This window comes from Rhagoletis pomonella, unplaced genomic scaffold (assembly GCF_013731165.1).
Source record: "Rhagoletis pomonella isolate Grant_MI unplaced genomic scaffold, Rhpom_1.0 Rhpom_scaffold_00002, whole genome shotgun sequence".
Taxonomy (NCBI): Eukaryota; Metazoa; Arthropoda; class Insecta; order Diptera; family Tephritidae; genus Rhagoletis; species Rhagoletis pomonella.
In genome coordinates, this window is record NW_023458556.1 from 78,063,870 (window position 1) to 78,080,523 (window position 16,654).

Sequence of the window (16,654 nt, forward strand, 5' to 3'; positions counted from 1 at the left end):
TGTTTTCAGAGATCCTGCCAACGGAGTATAGGGATTTTCTTTCATATGTAAAACCAGACTTTCGAGCTTGTGTTTACTATTCACGACGTTAGAACTGCTTGAAATTAATACAAATTGTTTAAAATTAGGGTCTAGCCGCCAAAAAGTAAGAAAACAAATGCAAAATCGTACATTTTTAAAATTTTCTAACATTTCGCTACACCAACGAAAGCAAAATTCTGTTCGACAGAAAATTCGATACTCAACGAAAATTTCTACACGCTTGCATAGCTCATAATACGAATTTCACTTTCGATCTTCGTTCTTCGATAGCCAGCGAAGATCGAAAATCGAATGCAACTCATAATAGGGCCATTATTGCTTTAAAATCTGATATTTATTTAAAAATAAACTCAATATCATTCATCGAGTTTTTGGGTTTATATGTCAAAAAAACTAAAACTACTTATCAAGTAAACAAGCTTCTTGTATTTTAAAACTCCACAATTTGTTAAGTGTCAATTTTTTCCAACCGCCAGTTTTTCTTCTTTTACTCCTCTATAATAGTACAACTGTTATTGTGTATATCGATACCGAGCCCCCAGTATCTCCTGTCTTGTTCTATGAGGATAACAGGATGGATCGTCAAATAGGTAATATGTTATATGTATGCATATAAATATGTTTTTAAGGCGTGTCAAACACCTGCACTGATTTGCATTAGAGAATGCTTTCCCTCTCTGTGATCTCTCTTCCTACTGCGTAAAACCATCATCATTGACTTAGTTTGCACTCGCTTTGGGAAACTCCTGCCCTCCAACATGGAGTGCGAACTTTTTGGCTGGTGGTGCTATATCCGTTTGATCAGCATCTAAGTCAATCTGAAATGCAAATAATTCATGTACATTACTATTGTGTCATTCAAACATTTGAATAATTCTCACCTCCATTATAACGTTGTCCTTTTGTAAATTGGTATTGCTATTATTACACTTGGCTTCGTCGTTTATGGATTTTGATGCAGTTGTTTCACTTGAGGTTGTATTATCCGATTCATCGCCAACAACAGACGAAGCGCCACCGACCACACCACCAGTTGACGCAGGGATTTCCCTCTTTTTCAAGTCATCCTTCTTTTTGTTTTCGTTGGTCGTTTCAATTACAGCTGCAGAAGCATTGGCAGCTACAGCTGCTTCCTCTTTTTCTGCTTCATACTTTTTTAGTTCCTGATCTAGATTGTAACGTCGACGGTTGCTAACAAAGAAAGTGCGTACGTGAGCCTCTGTCTTCGTGCCAATCGTTTCGGCTATTGTCTGTAAGTAATTTTTTAGGTAAATTAAAGTATTAACTTATGATTGATTGAATGTTGTAATTACTTGGAAGTCCTTGCCATATTTTCGTACTCCCTGCACAACCAGCAAAGCTTCATCGTTGGACCAACGTGAGTTTATGCGATTGGAGTTCTCAGTTGGACGCATATCATCTAATCCTTCGGAATTCTTACGCTTTAGGGCGGATATATTTTGCTTATTTAGCTGAACCTGTAAATCAAGCGATAGGAAAATGTATCCAATTGCAATACAAGTTTGCAATGCACTGTATCCAAATGATTGAAAGTGAATGATGAAAATAATGTCGTGAGCAAGTGTATAAATTTAGTTTGATGCATGAAAGCATCTGCGATTTATTAGGGGAAACATACTACTAAAAACTTTATTTATGTTTAATATAACATTGATTTTGGATTTTATAACAGAAATTTTCTCTAAAGTTTGGTATCGCCAAGAGAAAAAAACTATAAATCCGTGGGGCGAACACTCCCAATATTACTTATTTCACGTGTGCAGTTTCTTGTACAATAACTGCAGTTAAGGCATGCCTTAATTGGATTAGCCGAAGTACAAACAAAGCAGAGATCGTCAAATAGCCAACTGAAGTGATATAAAAATATAATAGTGAAAATCTAAGCACGTCAAGTATAGACTTTTAAGTATCGTCATCTTTCAAGCCAATTTCTGTAGTTTATTGCCAGAAAGACTGATTCATGAATCACCATTGACTCTCTTTTGACTTCCACGTATTACACCGAAATACGAGATAAATTAATTTAACACGACAACACTAAAGCCTTTGTCCCTGTGGACCGACCCCATTGAGGCTGCACGCTTCCTGGGGCTTCCGTTAGTGGAGCTTGACGACAACGACTGAGATTTTAACCGATCTGGGCGGGGTTTTTGTAGCCGCTACAACAACAACAACATAAATTAATTTAAAGCGTTCAGCAATACAAATTAAATCTGTGACGGTATTGCTTTGGTCCAAGATTTTGGTACACAATTTTCTTATAATAGAATCCGAAGTCATTTACTGCAATCAATACTATTCCTTATGATGTTAAACAGCCACTGCTTAACACTGGAGCGTTGGATTTGTGGGCCAACTGTTATATTAACTAAAGGAGATCACTTTACGTTTACGCACTTATCTAGGCAAGGCAGTAAAGTAAATGTTATTAAAGTGCGCTGAACTAGCAGCATTGGCTTTGAAACTGCTTCTTGGGACCTAGGTTAGGTTAGGGTAATTCGGCTGGCTACTCTACGTATAGACAACAACCGTTCGATTTCTAGCAGAACCAGATGAACCACGACAAGATGGGTCTACGTAACCGGAACGACCCAGATTTATATCTGGCCAAGGACTGTCACTCCAGCAACACTCCTCAAAAAGTCTTTGGGGAATTTGTATGCTGCTACAACAACAACAACAACAACAAGATCGAATCATAAGTATAGTAGTCATCATTTAGAATGCTAACGCTTTGTGTAAATCCTCCTATTTTGTAAGCCGTACATAAGCAGAGCAGATGCTCCAGCGTTTCTTTCACTTTTGGCTCTACACTTTTCTTAAATGATCCGGTGCGTTTCAGACGAATAAATACTACATATTATGTTAAGGAGTCACAGAAGACTCCCGGAAGGAGTCACAAAAAATTTGTTTAGGGTATGTATGTATGGAAAAAATTTTCGAACGTACTTTGTATGGAAGAAAATGCGTGACACTGCCAGAAACAAATTTCAAAAATCAAGGGCATTTTTCACCAACTTGAAACTTGCACATTATTGTACTAAAATTTAATGGGCTACAAAACAGAATGCCGATTTTTTTTAAGAATTCTGAATACAAGTTTGAAACTTTGGTGGAACTTTGCAGAATTGGAATGTCATTGACCAAGATTATACCAAAAAATGCCTCTGAGCTGTAGAATTTTGAAGAAAAAAGCATAGTTTACGTGAATGTTAAAGGGGAAATTTTCGCATTTTATGGGCTCAAATTTTCAGGGGTAATTTTTAGGCATTTCCCACAAAATATCGAGGTGGGAGTGAAAAAAAATAGTCGCGAAAAAACACCTATATAATTTAAATGGTAATGAATGTTTCTTCTTCATAGAAATGGTCCTTCTTTGATTTATTTTGGGCCCGAATTATTATGTTCAAGCGGCTTTATATGGCCTTGGTGCGATTCATGAAACATCGCAGTGGCATTTTTGGTGAAATGACAACTTTGCGAATAAAATTGTATGAACGAACTATCGGAACTCGGATTGCAATATATATTTTTTTTCAAAATGCTGCACATATGTAAGTGAAAAATAAATTTTTTGTCATTTGTTTTTTTTTTTTAAAGTATTTGCGAATTGTTAGCTGCTTGAAAGCTTTTATTTTCTTTGATTTAATTTAAATTTTATTTTGTTTCATTTGAATTAAATTTTTATTTATCTTATTATTTATTAATTTTAATTTAACACTTTTTTAACTTTATTTTGTGCAATTAATTTTTCTAATTTAGTTTTATTTAAAAAAGCCCAAAACAGATATACATAAAAACGCAATCAACACATTAAAAAAAAATAATAATAATATATGCGGCTTGCTTAACACGCAATTCTGCCATATGGCTGGATACAATTTATCTCTGATCAATTGCACCGTTAACCCGGATTAACATTGTCGTCTGTCTATTTTATTATGATATTTAACTACCCACCAAAAAATGATATAAGTTGTAAGAAATAAGGAATTCGTTAGCGGCGCTGCTTGCAGCATTTATTTTACATGATCTATAAGCCTTATATAAGGTAAATATACTCCAAGTGATGCCTTATTATAAGGGATTATTAAAGTTCTCATTTTCGTTGTTGGTGTTTCCGATGTTATGTGGAACGATTTGCCGTCATCCCTTGTCAAATTTGGTTTGGAGACAAACCGGTTTCGGCGTTGTGCCATCTTCAGTGTCATTTTTCGTTCGTTCGGATTATTAAAGCCTTTTTTTATATGACCTATAATGCTTATGCATAAGGGTCTCTCAGAGAGAGAGAGCAAACATTATGAAATGATGACATCAACACAGCGAAATGAATGTGGTGTTGGTTCAAACTGAACATTTGAAAGCACATGTACATGTATGGCTGTAGCTGAGTATGCAAAGATGCTTGATACAAGCGATTGCTGCCATGACTGTCCTCCGGGTTCAATTCTCATCAGACGGACCACAAAACTTAATTTTATTTTTTTTTATTCTCTCTGAGAAAAAGTTAAACCTTATTCCCAATGACATCAATACGGAGAAATCAGGTGTAAAATAAGGGTTGTGCCATACAACTTGTATTCCTTACAAGTTTCATGCATTAAATGTTAAGACTTACGATCATATTAAGTAAGACACAAATTTTTTGGTGGGTATGTATTGTATCTGCACACATGCATATGTATGCGTGTATATGTATCTTCAATTCTACGCAACAGATGAAGGTTATACACTTAAATCAATGTAATGCTGGGTTTCCACTAGGCATTAAATGGCAAAAATTGTAATGACAAAAGTTGGGACATTAAAATATACTCGTATCAATTCGTTCAAAAAATAGTTATTAACTTCATTTCCACATGATATTTTTTAATGGCATCAATTTTTTGTAATTTTAGTGCCTAGTGGAAAATCGGCATAAGTAATGATTTTTGAAACTAAGAAGCTTGAAATGAAATGAAGTTTGCAAAATCCAAATCCTTACTTGGCTCAATAATGAAACGATTTCCCTGTCTGTATTGGCAAGTAATTCGTCTTGATTGTCGTTAGCTCTGGCCAGTGCCACAATATCATCGTGATTAATATACATGCCTCGCGGTGGTTTACGCTTGTGCCTTTCAGCATTGCGATCGCGTGATCGCTTACCAAAGTATGGACCAGAAGTAGGTCTCTTATTACCGGTACGCCTGAATCACGCCATTTTATGATATTTTTCATGAAGCGAAGATATATAACAATAAATAATAACAACAATTTATTACGTTTTCAATTTAACGTGTGTGAGAATTCAAAAATTATACCTCCAATGGTGGTGGCAACTTGAACATAGTTTACCGTGCGGCGATGCGTTAAGCACAGTGCAAGGAACTCCACAATTGGTGCAACAACCGCTCAAGCCCGTTGAGTCCGCATTTGAACACGACGAATCGGTATTCGCCATGTTGGGCGGCGTCTGTTGGCGCTGATGTTTAAAACCGCTTGACACGGCACCAACATTGGCAACTAGACCACTGTCGCGTCCTGTGGCGATTACATTCAACGAACCAGAAGCAGTTGTGTTCTCACTGTCAGCTTCGCCGCCGAGACCGCTGCTGCCACCTGCAGCAACACCGACTTCGCTCGACTTATTTGATTTGTTTTGTAAATCGGCAGATGCGCCTACACCGCCAATACCGCTGCCGCCTACTTTCGTTTGATCTTGCAACCCAGAAGTTGAGGCCAATGCTTGATCCTAAAGGCGGTTTTGATTGAATTGATGGATTGTTGTTGGTGAAATTTGCGTGTCACGAGTGTGTGTGTGGCGATAGAGGGCGATAGAGGGGGAAAGAGAGAGAAATAGAGAACGTTTAGGCGGATTAACTTTGGCATAGTTTATTATTTAACTAGTAATGTGTAACACATTATAAATTCTACAACAAATTGCTAGCGTCTTGAAGAAGTTATCAAACAAAATTATTGCATGTGTACGAATACAAGAAGCCAATGCAGCAGACTTGGCTAACTTATGACGCGACACGCGCAACAACAACCAGTCAACGGACCAACAACATTTTGATATACATTCATAAATATATATGTATATACATATATACTTCAAAACCAAACACAGCACCAAAACTTTTCATTTACTCCGAGGTTTTTAATGATATTGAGGCGAGTAAAAATATTTAGACTTTGCAGGATTTGAGTCGTAAGAGCCCCCGAAAAAATGTTTTCACAATAATGATATGCAAATAATGAGAATGATGGTTATACATATATAAAAATGTGAATTAAAATTAAACGTAAAGTACAAAAACTAAAACCAGGGAACAGATAATTAATGAGGTTTAAACTATATTAAGTTCGATAGTCCAATTTTGGGACAGGAACAACTAAGTATAAAAACTGTCTCGAATGCACACAAAAGGGATGACTTACAGTACTTCGTGAAATTAAAAGTATGAAGCTGGGGTTATACTAAACTGCCAAAAAAAGGAATTACATTTATGAATGTTTGCTTCAAAGAAATTGCATAAAGGTTCTTAGTTAATAAAACGGCACATTAAAAATTTTGTGTTTAAGCTTAGCATATTTTTACATTCAAGACATGAAACTAAAGTAATGAAGTTTCTGTTCAAAGCCATTCAAGTAAACAAAAAGTTTTGCACTCATGAAAACAATGTGGACATTAGGAGCAAAAAGCTTCGAAAATGAAAAACACATGAATTTTGTTTAATCTTCTCGCAGACAATAAATGGTTTATTGATAATAATTTACATACTATATTTTACTGTTAGTAGAAGGTCTATAAACAGTCTTTCATTATGAATACGATCTTAGTCTTAATAGCTATAATTAACTAACAATAAATACATACAATTAAGTATAATGCATACTACGACCTATATCTAGGATAAAATTATGAGTGTTTGATGACAATGATGCTTCAGCCACAAGATACAGCCTTACGTAAAATACTTTCGGTTCATCGCATGAAATCTCTCTATACATTTTTTTTACATGACATTAATTTTTTTAATCTTTGTCTTTATCTTGTGGCTAATATCGCATGGATTAACAACATAAACAAACACTTTCTATGTTAAGAATGATGCTGTGTGGACTTGAAAATTTGGAAAACTGTTAACACCGTGTAGCTGCTTCGAGCGCCCTGATTCAGTGTGAATATGTGATATTATGTTACGATTGCCTCTTCTTCTTGTAGTGATCATGATAAATTATGCTTTATCATAGTCATACAAATACATTTTATAAATAGTATTAAAAATAAATGTTAGAGTAAAATTCTTATTAAAAGCAAAAAATAAACTATTGCTAAATAAATATAACTAACATTTGTGTAGATTATGGATGAGTGTGTTCAATTATAATTATATATAAAAATTTGAATTTATTGTTAAGCCACTGTAAAACTAGAGAAACCAATTTCGATTTGAATTTGACTCGTGCCTAATACAAGATTACTTTTAACTAATAATTACCTTGTCATCTGTATCAGATTCTTCATTGCTACCATTTTCACTGCCATTTTCTGAACCTTCTTTACTTGCTTTTGCCTTTTCTTGTCGGTCCATTACGCTTTGTCTGTGCCGTGTCTTTTTCCATGAGTAGTAGTATTTCACCAAACTAGCTATCGATTTATCAGGCAACTGTAAACAAATGTTTAGTTAAAACTTATATATAGGGCATTGCAAATGAGAGAATGGCAATCACAGAATCCTAATTGCTACGATGTGCGTATTCAAAGTATACGCTACGTTCATAGCTATTCGAATTCAATAATGGCATTTCGTAGATTTCACGATAAATCGGACTACGATGAATTCTGTGATAGCCCTGAATAGTCGTGTTTTTGTACTTTCCAGTAAAGACCTATACAGTAACTTCCCACTATCCAAATTTATTATAATATTTGCTCAACGCAAAAGAAGCAATAAGTTGCAAGTTTTACGAACAGTTGATAAATTTATTATTTTCCCAAGCAATTTTCTAAGAAAAATAGAATATCATGTCTTATAATACATGTTTATTTTGTCAATCGCAACTATAAAAGCTTCACAAACAATTATTTTATTACATGTCTATTCTACACGTTACCGAAGATTTTGTAACCGGAAAATTGTATTACCAAAAAATGTTACCAGTTCTTGTCACCGCGATTCTAGGTACGTTGGTAATGCAGTTAAAATATTCAGCAATTCAGCTATGAACAATTGTGCAAATCCTGGCATTGCATATTTCACGGGGCAATAATTTGTTACCAGCTTATGAGATGGTAACAAAATTTACCGGTTGCAAGAGTGCACAGAATGCGAAAAGGGTTTAAAAATTGACAGGAACTTTATTTACCGGTTACAAACTTTTTATTACCAGCGCAGAATAGAGCTGTTAGTGTGAATTGCACTAAGCATTATGCGATCAGCTGTTTTTCTTTACTGGCAAAGAATTATCTACTATCCAGTAAAAATGCAGTAAAACTTAAAAGTTCAGCTGTCTTTTTTGCTCTTTCAATTTCTTCTCTTTTGCTGTTCCTTGAATGTTTTTGCATACTAGTTTTTACTGGATAGTGCGTACAAAAAAGGGCTAATATAATATTTACCATTTGCCGAATGCGGTGAAAGCTCTTTCCATGGAATTGAAATGCTTGTTCAAATAACACTTTGTCTTCCACTGTCCATTCATCGGGGAAGGGAGTGAAATTAGCCAGATCCATTACGGCGCGTTCTAGATCATGTTTATGCCAGAACAACATGCCTAGGGCCTGTTCACCGTTATAACCGTATTTCTCTTTAGCAACTGATATATATTCTTCCACTGGAAATTAAACAAAAGCGATATAATATAATCAAATACATTTGTAGTAACTATCTAGTTTAAATAGCATGTTATGCAAAAAAAAATTTAATTGGTTTGTATACATACACACACATACAATACATCCACAAAATAATAGGAGTGCGATATTTTGACCAGTTTTGGCTATTTGTCTTTTGTTTATTTAATGTTTATTATTTTCTTATAAACGTCTAGCTGGTTATACAACAAAGACCATATAAATTCAGATTTCAAACTTTGTACAAGAATTATAAAAATTTCGCAAATTTTTACCCAAATTTCAAACTTCTTAATCAGAATCTTTAGAAAAAAGTTTGGTATGAAGTTTTGTAGCCCATTTAATTCTAGAATAATGAAGTGCATGTTTCAAGCTGCTAAAAAATTCCGTTGATTTTTGGCAATCTTCTTTTGTTAGCAGTGTCCTCCATAAAACAAGAAAACGGACGACAACGTTGACGGATGAACCGACCGACCCGAGCGGGGTTTAGTAGCCGCTACAACAACAACAAGCAACTTGAAACTTGCACTTTATTATACTAGAATTAAATTGGCTACAAAACTGTATACCAAATTTTTTTCTAAAGAATCTGATTATAAGGCGAACTTAGCACAGTGCGTAGGCAACCCCCTGAGTCAGCTGGGGTCGTCGGTTCGAATCCCGCTGAAGAAGTCTGATGAGGAGATGTGGTGATCTCCGAAGTAGCTATCACTTCTACCATTTATAAATTATTGTCCATTTTTTCATTAAAAAAAAACGGCCTCAAGCTCAATAAAATTGTTGAAGATGATTCTGATTAAAAAGTTTGAAATTTGGGTGAAAATTTGTGAAATTTTTATAATTTTTGTACAAAGTTTGAAAACTGAATTTGTAGGTTTGTTCCGCAAGCTACTTGTAGAAAAACTCCAGTAAAGTTCAAACCATGATACAAAAAAAGAAGGTAGTTTAACTTTGAAATTTTTTGACATAAAATGTGCTTATGACGTTTATACTTTTCGTAAATTGCTCGAGTATCACTGCCATCTCAACAAATTATTGTTTTGGAAATTTTATTATTTTTTAAAGGAATTTTTTATGCATTAAAAAATAACAACACGCAAGGTAAATTTACTTAATTCATCGTATTAGCATAGCTGTTAATAAGTGAGTATTAATTTAAAATACCTTAAATTACCTTACCGCAAAAAAATTGGTATTATATGCAGTGTTCCATGAGATATTATTATAGATATTAGGATGTTGCTTTAATTTGGATCCTTTTTAGAGGACATATGAACAACGGAATAGTTAAAAAGTAGCTTATCGTCAATTAAAGCACTATGGAAGCATAAACTTAGAGGGAGGTAAGAAAATTTACATATAAACTACTCGCTCTACTGCTGCTGGTGCAGCGTTTCGCTTTGATTGGGCACATCACCTTGGTGAATTTACCATGCACGTGGCCATCCCGAAATATGCAGCTAATCGTACTAATGACGAAAATAATTGTATAAACAAATAGATTATCCATGTGCATTACGCAATGTAATAGGAGTATTTTACTAGCCTTCCGTTTTATAATTAATTTTAGAAATAAAATGATGCTCAAAATATATTCTTGAAATAATTTTGGAATTTTGTTTAAGTAAAAAACCACTTTTTAGTTTCTTCAAAGAATATGGTAGCTTCAATTGAAAAGAAAACGTCAAAAGCACAGTTTACGTCAAATGGGAGCAATGGCGGATAAGAAGTGAAACTACCTTTAAATATTTGTATCATGGTTCAAACCATGATAAAAACATTACAAGGTAAATTCATTCTCTCAATTCGTCGGCCATGATTTTTTTCTGACGTTTGCCAACATTTTAAAATCATATAAAATTGAAAATAAAAAAATTAAATTGCTCACAATTGTTGTTGTTTGAGATTGAAAATGAGAATGTGTGTGTGAGTTTTTAAAATGATAAAAACAAAGCAACAAGGCGAATATATATAAGGTGGTATCGATTCAACAAATACAACAATTACTTGTATTTTGTTTTTGCTTTTAGCGGGCCATTGTCAAGTTTCAGCTATTCTTCCCCGAAGGAAAAAGGGCGACAGAAAATACAAACGCTCTCACGTTTTCACTCACTCACCAGCGAAATACAAAATTTCGACAATCAAACGCTACTCACAGCTGCTGAAACAACTCCACCTTATATAAATTCGCCTTGCATAGCAAGTAGAAACGTTCTCTCAATTTGGCGGCCATGATTTTTTTTTTTTAAGTTTGCCATCATTTTAAAATCATACAAAATTGAAAATAAAAAATTGAAATTGTTGTTGCTTGAGATTGAAAATGAAAATGTGTGTGTGAGTTTGTGACTAAACTTAAAAATTATATTGTTGGCAAACGTCAGACTGCCTCTCAATGGTTTTACCTTGTTATGTTTTTATCATGGTTCAAACTGAGCGTATATCAAAGAAAATCTAAAGCTTACTTGTGGAACGCGTATGTGTAACCCGTAGTGACTTCGAGTAGCTTGTGGAACAAACCTTATATGGGGTTTGTTGTACAGCCAGCTAGACTTTTATAGAAAGTAATAAACATGAAAGAAACAAAAGACTAATACCCAAAACGGGTCAAAATATCGCACTCCTATTATTTTGTGGACAACTGTACATTGTTCAGTTTACTTTACTTAACATTTATACGTTAATCGGCATTGCAGATCGAAAGTTATTTACTGAAAGACTTATTACTTTATTACTAATACCTTGTTTATACCTACGCAAGAACCGTATTAACAAAAAACCAATTAGTCTCAACACATATTTCTTCCAAGCGTTTATACCTGTCTCTTTACAGCGCACTCGCTGAAACCGTATTCAAAAGTATACAAAATTTGTTGTTTTATTTCGATATTTCTTTAATAACACAGCTCCACAAAAAAAAAAATCGATGAAAGGTTCCTTTGTTCCCTGTCACGTAAAATCCGAGATGTTTTTTGAGGTTAGAAAAAAATCCAGACGTGATGGAGCGTCCCCAATACAATACCTTACCAGCAACTTACACTTCACCCGGCTGTCCTTACCACGTCACTGACGAATCTCCCTTACTTTAACAAAGACGTGGCCGCCTTATGTAAGTAGGAATTTAAAATGTACATTTGGTATCAGACATACTTCTGAGCCGCTTTACGAAGTAAGTTACGTGTAATGCAGAGCAGTCGCTCGGAGTAGTTCGGTGCTTGGAAATAACTTCGGCTGCACGTTATTTTGCAACTTACAACGTAATGTGTCGTCGGAGGTGTTCATTTTGCGCTTTACTAGTAGATGACATTGGCCATGATGACAATTTTGGTACTAAAAACTGAAAGAAAACATGGCTTACCTCGTTAGGTGTTTACCTATTTTCAGTGGGAAGTTCAGAAAACTTATTATACCTTGCATTCAATGGAAATATACATACATATATGAAATTTGTGCAAGTCTTTAGGTCTATGTATGTAGTTATTTATTTTCATTTAAGGAAAAGAGTAAAAATTCAACCATTGCAGTACATACATACTTAGCAAGAAATGAAAAGCAATCTTTTTCCAAGTACAGTATATTCCATTTAGCTGCCTATTCGCTTAGGTGCATTTTCCGCACAATTTTGCCAAAATACTGCTTCATAAAATGCATTTTGTACGAAATTCTCACTTTTAGCTGCATTTCCGCCTAGCAACACTTTTCCGTTTAACAGCCTTGTTTTTGAATAAATTTTCTTCGATTTGTACGAAAAATACTTCACTTACAAGCACACAAATTTTTTAAAGGCTAATTTTGCTTGCAACATATGACTTTTTGCGAACCTGTGAGATTACCCTCATCTGAAATCAGTAGTGGCGATGTAGGCCCAAAACAAAATAATAATGCCCCTGTAGTGACTATTGTTAAAGAAGCCTAAAATAAATACTTAAAAAAAATTCAGGAAAAACAGTATTCAAACAAATTTTAAAATTTAAAACAAAACAAATCACAGTTTTTGTTTTCTGCTTTGATGCACATTTCGCTTAAGTGCACCAAATCATTTGCAGTGGAAGTAAGTGCAGCTAAACATCAAACTCTTTTTGTAACACCCTGTAAGTTTCAAAAAGCTCTAACCCTGCAAAAATCCTGGGACCATGTAGTCTATTTGTGGTAAATTGGAGTACTTAAAAAAGTGTTCCTCTGTCATGCTGTAGCGGACCAACTCGTGTCTATGCGTCAGCTTATTGTTTGTTATCCGATCACTGCTCGTGTTTTAACGAAATGTGATTGAAGTTGAGCATTTGAAAGCACATTTGCATGTCTGGCTGTAGCTGAACGTGTAGAGATGCTCGCTGTTAGTTCTTAGCTCCAAGCATGTTCGGGTTCGAATACCGTCAGAGGCAACATGTAATTTTTAATTTTTGTCTTGGTTTTTAATAAATTCGGAAAAACATTTGAGAAGTGAAGAACAAAAGCGTGAACAAACGAAAAAATATAACAACAATGCCATTGTTAATATGTTGGAGTAGTTTTGTGCTGCTCTGATGTAATTCAGGGATGGAGTATATGGTCCTGCCCTAGGACATCGCAATGTTAATTGGACCATATTTTTTATATGAATTGTGGTTAATTTTGGAGTACTCCTTGGTCCTTAGGGAGTACTCCTTACACGCATGCATGGAGTAGTAGCGATTTTTGCAGGGAAGCTATTACTCGACTGGCGATACCGCTTATATGCCTTGGTTTTTTATTGTTTAGGTTTATAAGCCTAGTTATACCAGACCGGTTTGGAAAGATTTTTTACCGACTTCATAGGGACGAAGCTTTCAATTGCCACTACTAGTTCGTCTCTAAAAGTATCGTAAGCGTTTGACAATTGGGCGATGCCCAAGGCAGATTCCCAGTCCACCAAGTTCAACGAGCGTGAAATCTCACCAAATTTGGCTTCAGTGAAGTTATAGCTTTTGCGATTACAACTAACTGATTTTATATAGCTGACAAGTTCAAAACGAACACATAAAGCTTTGTGATGTATGGAGTTAGGAAGAGGGGGTGAGAGAGGTGTTCGACATCAGATTTAAGGTCACTATTTGTAAATACCAAGTTAAGAATACGGTTATTGTCGTTATGAACTCTGTTAATTTGACAGAGGTTGAACTCAGCAAAGGTGTCGAGTACCTCACATTCACACTCACTTGATACTTCATAAGGTAAAAGTTGCCAGACGTCATCATCAAAACACCACTTCACATTAGCATAGAGAAAAAACCCCGGACAATCGACATGTAGTGTCTGCAACCGAAATATACATCACTCGTCCACCTCAGTCCGTTGGAACAGCTGCAATAACTGATGTCACCTGAAAACGTGCTGAGGCCTCAGGCACCACAGGGAGTGGACTGCTAATTTTGTTGCATCGTGCTGCAACAATCCACAGCAGACCCAGCACTCCACACAAACAGCGCCCGTCCAACCATCAGCCAGTGGACCAATTCCCAGCACACAACCCCGGACATCCACTCAAAACAGATGGCTCAGTAAGGTGCAATGCATGCAACAACAGGTGCCACCTGAAACGCTGCTCCGGCCTCATACACCATCGCGAATGGAGTACTGCTTTTACTGCAGCCTGCTGCCCCGCTACCGCACAACCCCAAACGCCTTCACCTGCGTCTGTGCCAACGTCAACGCCAGCGGTAATCTCCCAACCGGGGCCCACGGTCACACCGACACCGGCGCCAACACCGGTGGCAACACCAGCGGTCGGACCACCACACCCACTACCAACACAACCAGCATAGCAAGCAGTTCAGGCAGCGCGCCAGTACTCCCTTGCCCCGCGAATAACCATCACTAGGCCCAACTCAATAAAATTACTGCAGTTCACGTGCAACGGACTCCAAAGCAAGATCGCTGAGATAGTCGGCTTCATGAGGCGCAACAAAATCTCAATCGCGGCGGTCCAGGAAAGCAAACTCCTCCGGCTCAAGCTTTCAGGGTCAGGATGAATACCATAGTAGTCGCGATAAACCACTCAAGAGATTTTTTCAAATCCGAAGACCGTACGTACATGAACACCAAGAAGGCCAACTGGGACTGTTTTACGGAACACACAGACCGCAAATTCAACGCTCTTCCACCACCAACATGCGCGCGCGAAGCTGAGCGCAAAATTCGCCCGATCATCAACGCAGCAGCCGCCCGCTTCATACCAGCCGGTAGGATCGTCAAAGTCGGCTTTCCAGCTGAAGCGGCGGGACTCGCAGACGAGCGGGAGCGAATCCGCCAGTCTAATCCTAGTGATCCCCACATAAGGGATCTCAACAAGGACATTAGCAAACTGGTAAACGAACATAAGCGGAAAACGTGGAACGTGCCCCTCAATGCCTGCAATCTCTCCAGCGGAGCTAGCAAACTGTGGACGACGGTAAAATCTCTCTCCCATCCGACGAGGCGTAAGGACAACGTAGACCTTGCATTTGGCGATATCACCACCTGGACAAAGGAAGTTAGGCTAGAGCTGGACGTCCACGTCGCATAGTGTGCTTTTTGAACACTCCATGCGAATTAATCGCAGCGCTTTCGACAGAAGCAACATTTTGATATGAAGCAAAATATTTTTGAAAGTTAATTTTATTCCCTTTCGTGGATAAATACTTCCATTGACCCACAATCACTCCTTGACCTTAAAAAAATTGGTCAAAAATAGTGTTCTTCGAAAAAAACATGCAAAATCCACCGGATTTGTTCCAAAAAAAAATTTGTGTATGTTTTATTACACTAATATTATAGATTTTGAGACGATAAATACGACTCCACTGTTTAAAAATCAAAAAAAAATTTAACACCTCAATTTAAGAAATGCATTTTTTATTGCATTTTTTTTATTTGCATGCAGCTTGCAACCTTCTCACAATTTTATATCACTCGAATAACGCTGTAGTGCTATTCAAGATCTTTAGCTTGAGCCATGGTGGAAATCTTTAGGCCCTCTGAGAGCCAAGTTATAACAATTTTAAACCAAACTTCGAATCTGCTGTACGGGTTTTTACTCTGAAATTAGAAGAAAAAAAAAAACGCAAAAATGTCGAATGAAATTTCGAGGTTTAACTTCAGAATCGTTATAATTTGGCTCACAAAGGGCCTAGAGCCTTATACCTTGGCTCAAATCAAAGATCTTGAATAGCACTACAGCGTACACTGAGGGAAAAAATATTAAAATCAAATAGAAACGTAATTGATCTTACTATAAACATCAACGAAAGTACTGTATATTGTTAAATATTCAATTCAATTACGCGAATATTAAAATGACCGCGTTAGTTCTGAAAAAGCATCCGTGAAGTGAATAATCAAGACAAAAACTAAAAAAAAAAATATTTAACTTGCATGTTGCCTGCAGTGGAATTCGAACGCTGACCATCTCTGGATATCAACAAATTGTGGCGTGCATCTTTGCGCACTCAGCTACACCCAGGTATATAAAATTGCTTTCAAATGTTGAATATCCACCAACACCACAGCACGCGATTTGTACGGATAAACATGTACTATGTATGAATGTGTGTGTTGTCACCGCTCTCAGAGCGGCGCTCTGCATGCTTGGGGTGCGTATGTACACTCATATACATACTCAGATGTGAACAGTCAAATACGTACTTAATAAAATTTGTATGAAAATATTATTTTTAAATACGAACATTTTTAAACGATAATCAAATATAAAGTATTAATTTGTCAATGTTATTGTGGCTTGTTAACATTTTATTTTTAGTATTT

The 16,654-nt window shown here is 36.2% G+C and overlaps 1 protein-coding gene across 4 annotated transcripts in view; it reads right to left on the bottom strand.

The window, feature by feature from the left end:
* Positions 1-321: 321 nt before the first annotated feature.
* The window catches only part of LOC118734097 (REST corepressor), a 44,608-nt gene continuing 28,275 nt past the window's right edge, over positions 322-16,654 (bottom strand). Inside the window, exons 5-11 of one of the 4 annotated variants that reach the window (XM_036463802.1) lie at positions 8,666-8,880; positions 7,548-7,715; positions 5,364-5,794; positions 5,048-5,249; positions 1,356-1,520; positions 924-1,292; positions 322-860 (exon numbers count right to left, since the gene is read on the bottom strand). In XM_036463802.1, coding sequence (XP_036319695.1) covers positions 762-860; positions 924-1,292; positions 1,356-1,520; positions 5,048-5,249; positions 5,364-5,794; positions 7,548-7,715; positions 8,666-8,880 — 1,649 coding nt within the window. In that variant the 3' untranslated portion in view covers positions 322-761. Of the gene's footprint in view, positions 861-923; positions 1,293-1,355; positions 1,521-5,047; positions 5,250-5,363; positions 5,795-6,760; positions 7,479-7,547; positions 7,716-8,665; positions 8,881-16,654 lie in introns of those variants that run through there. The other 3 variants (XM_036463803.1, XM_036463804.1, XM_036463805.1) reach the window with 3 other exon arrangements.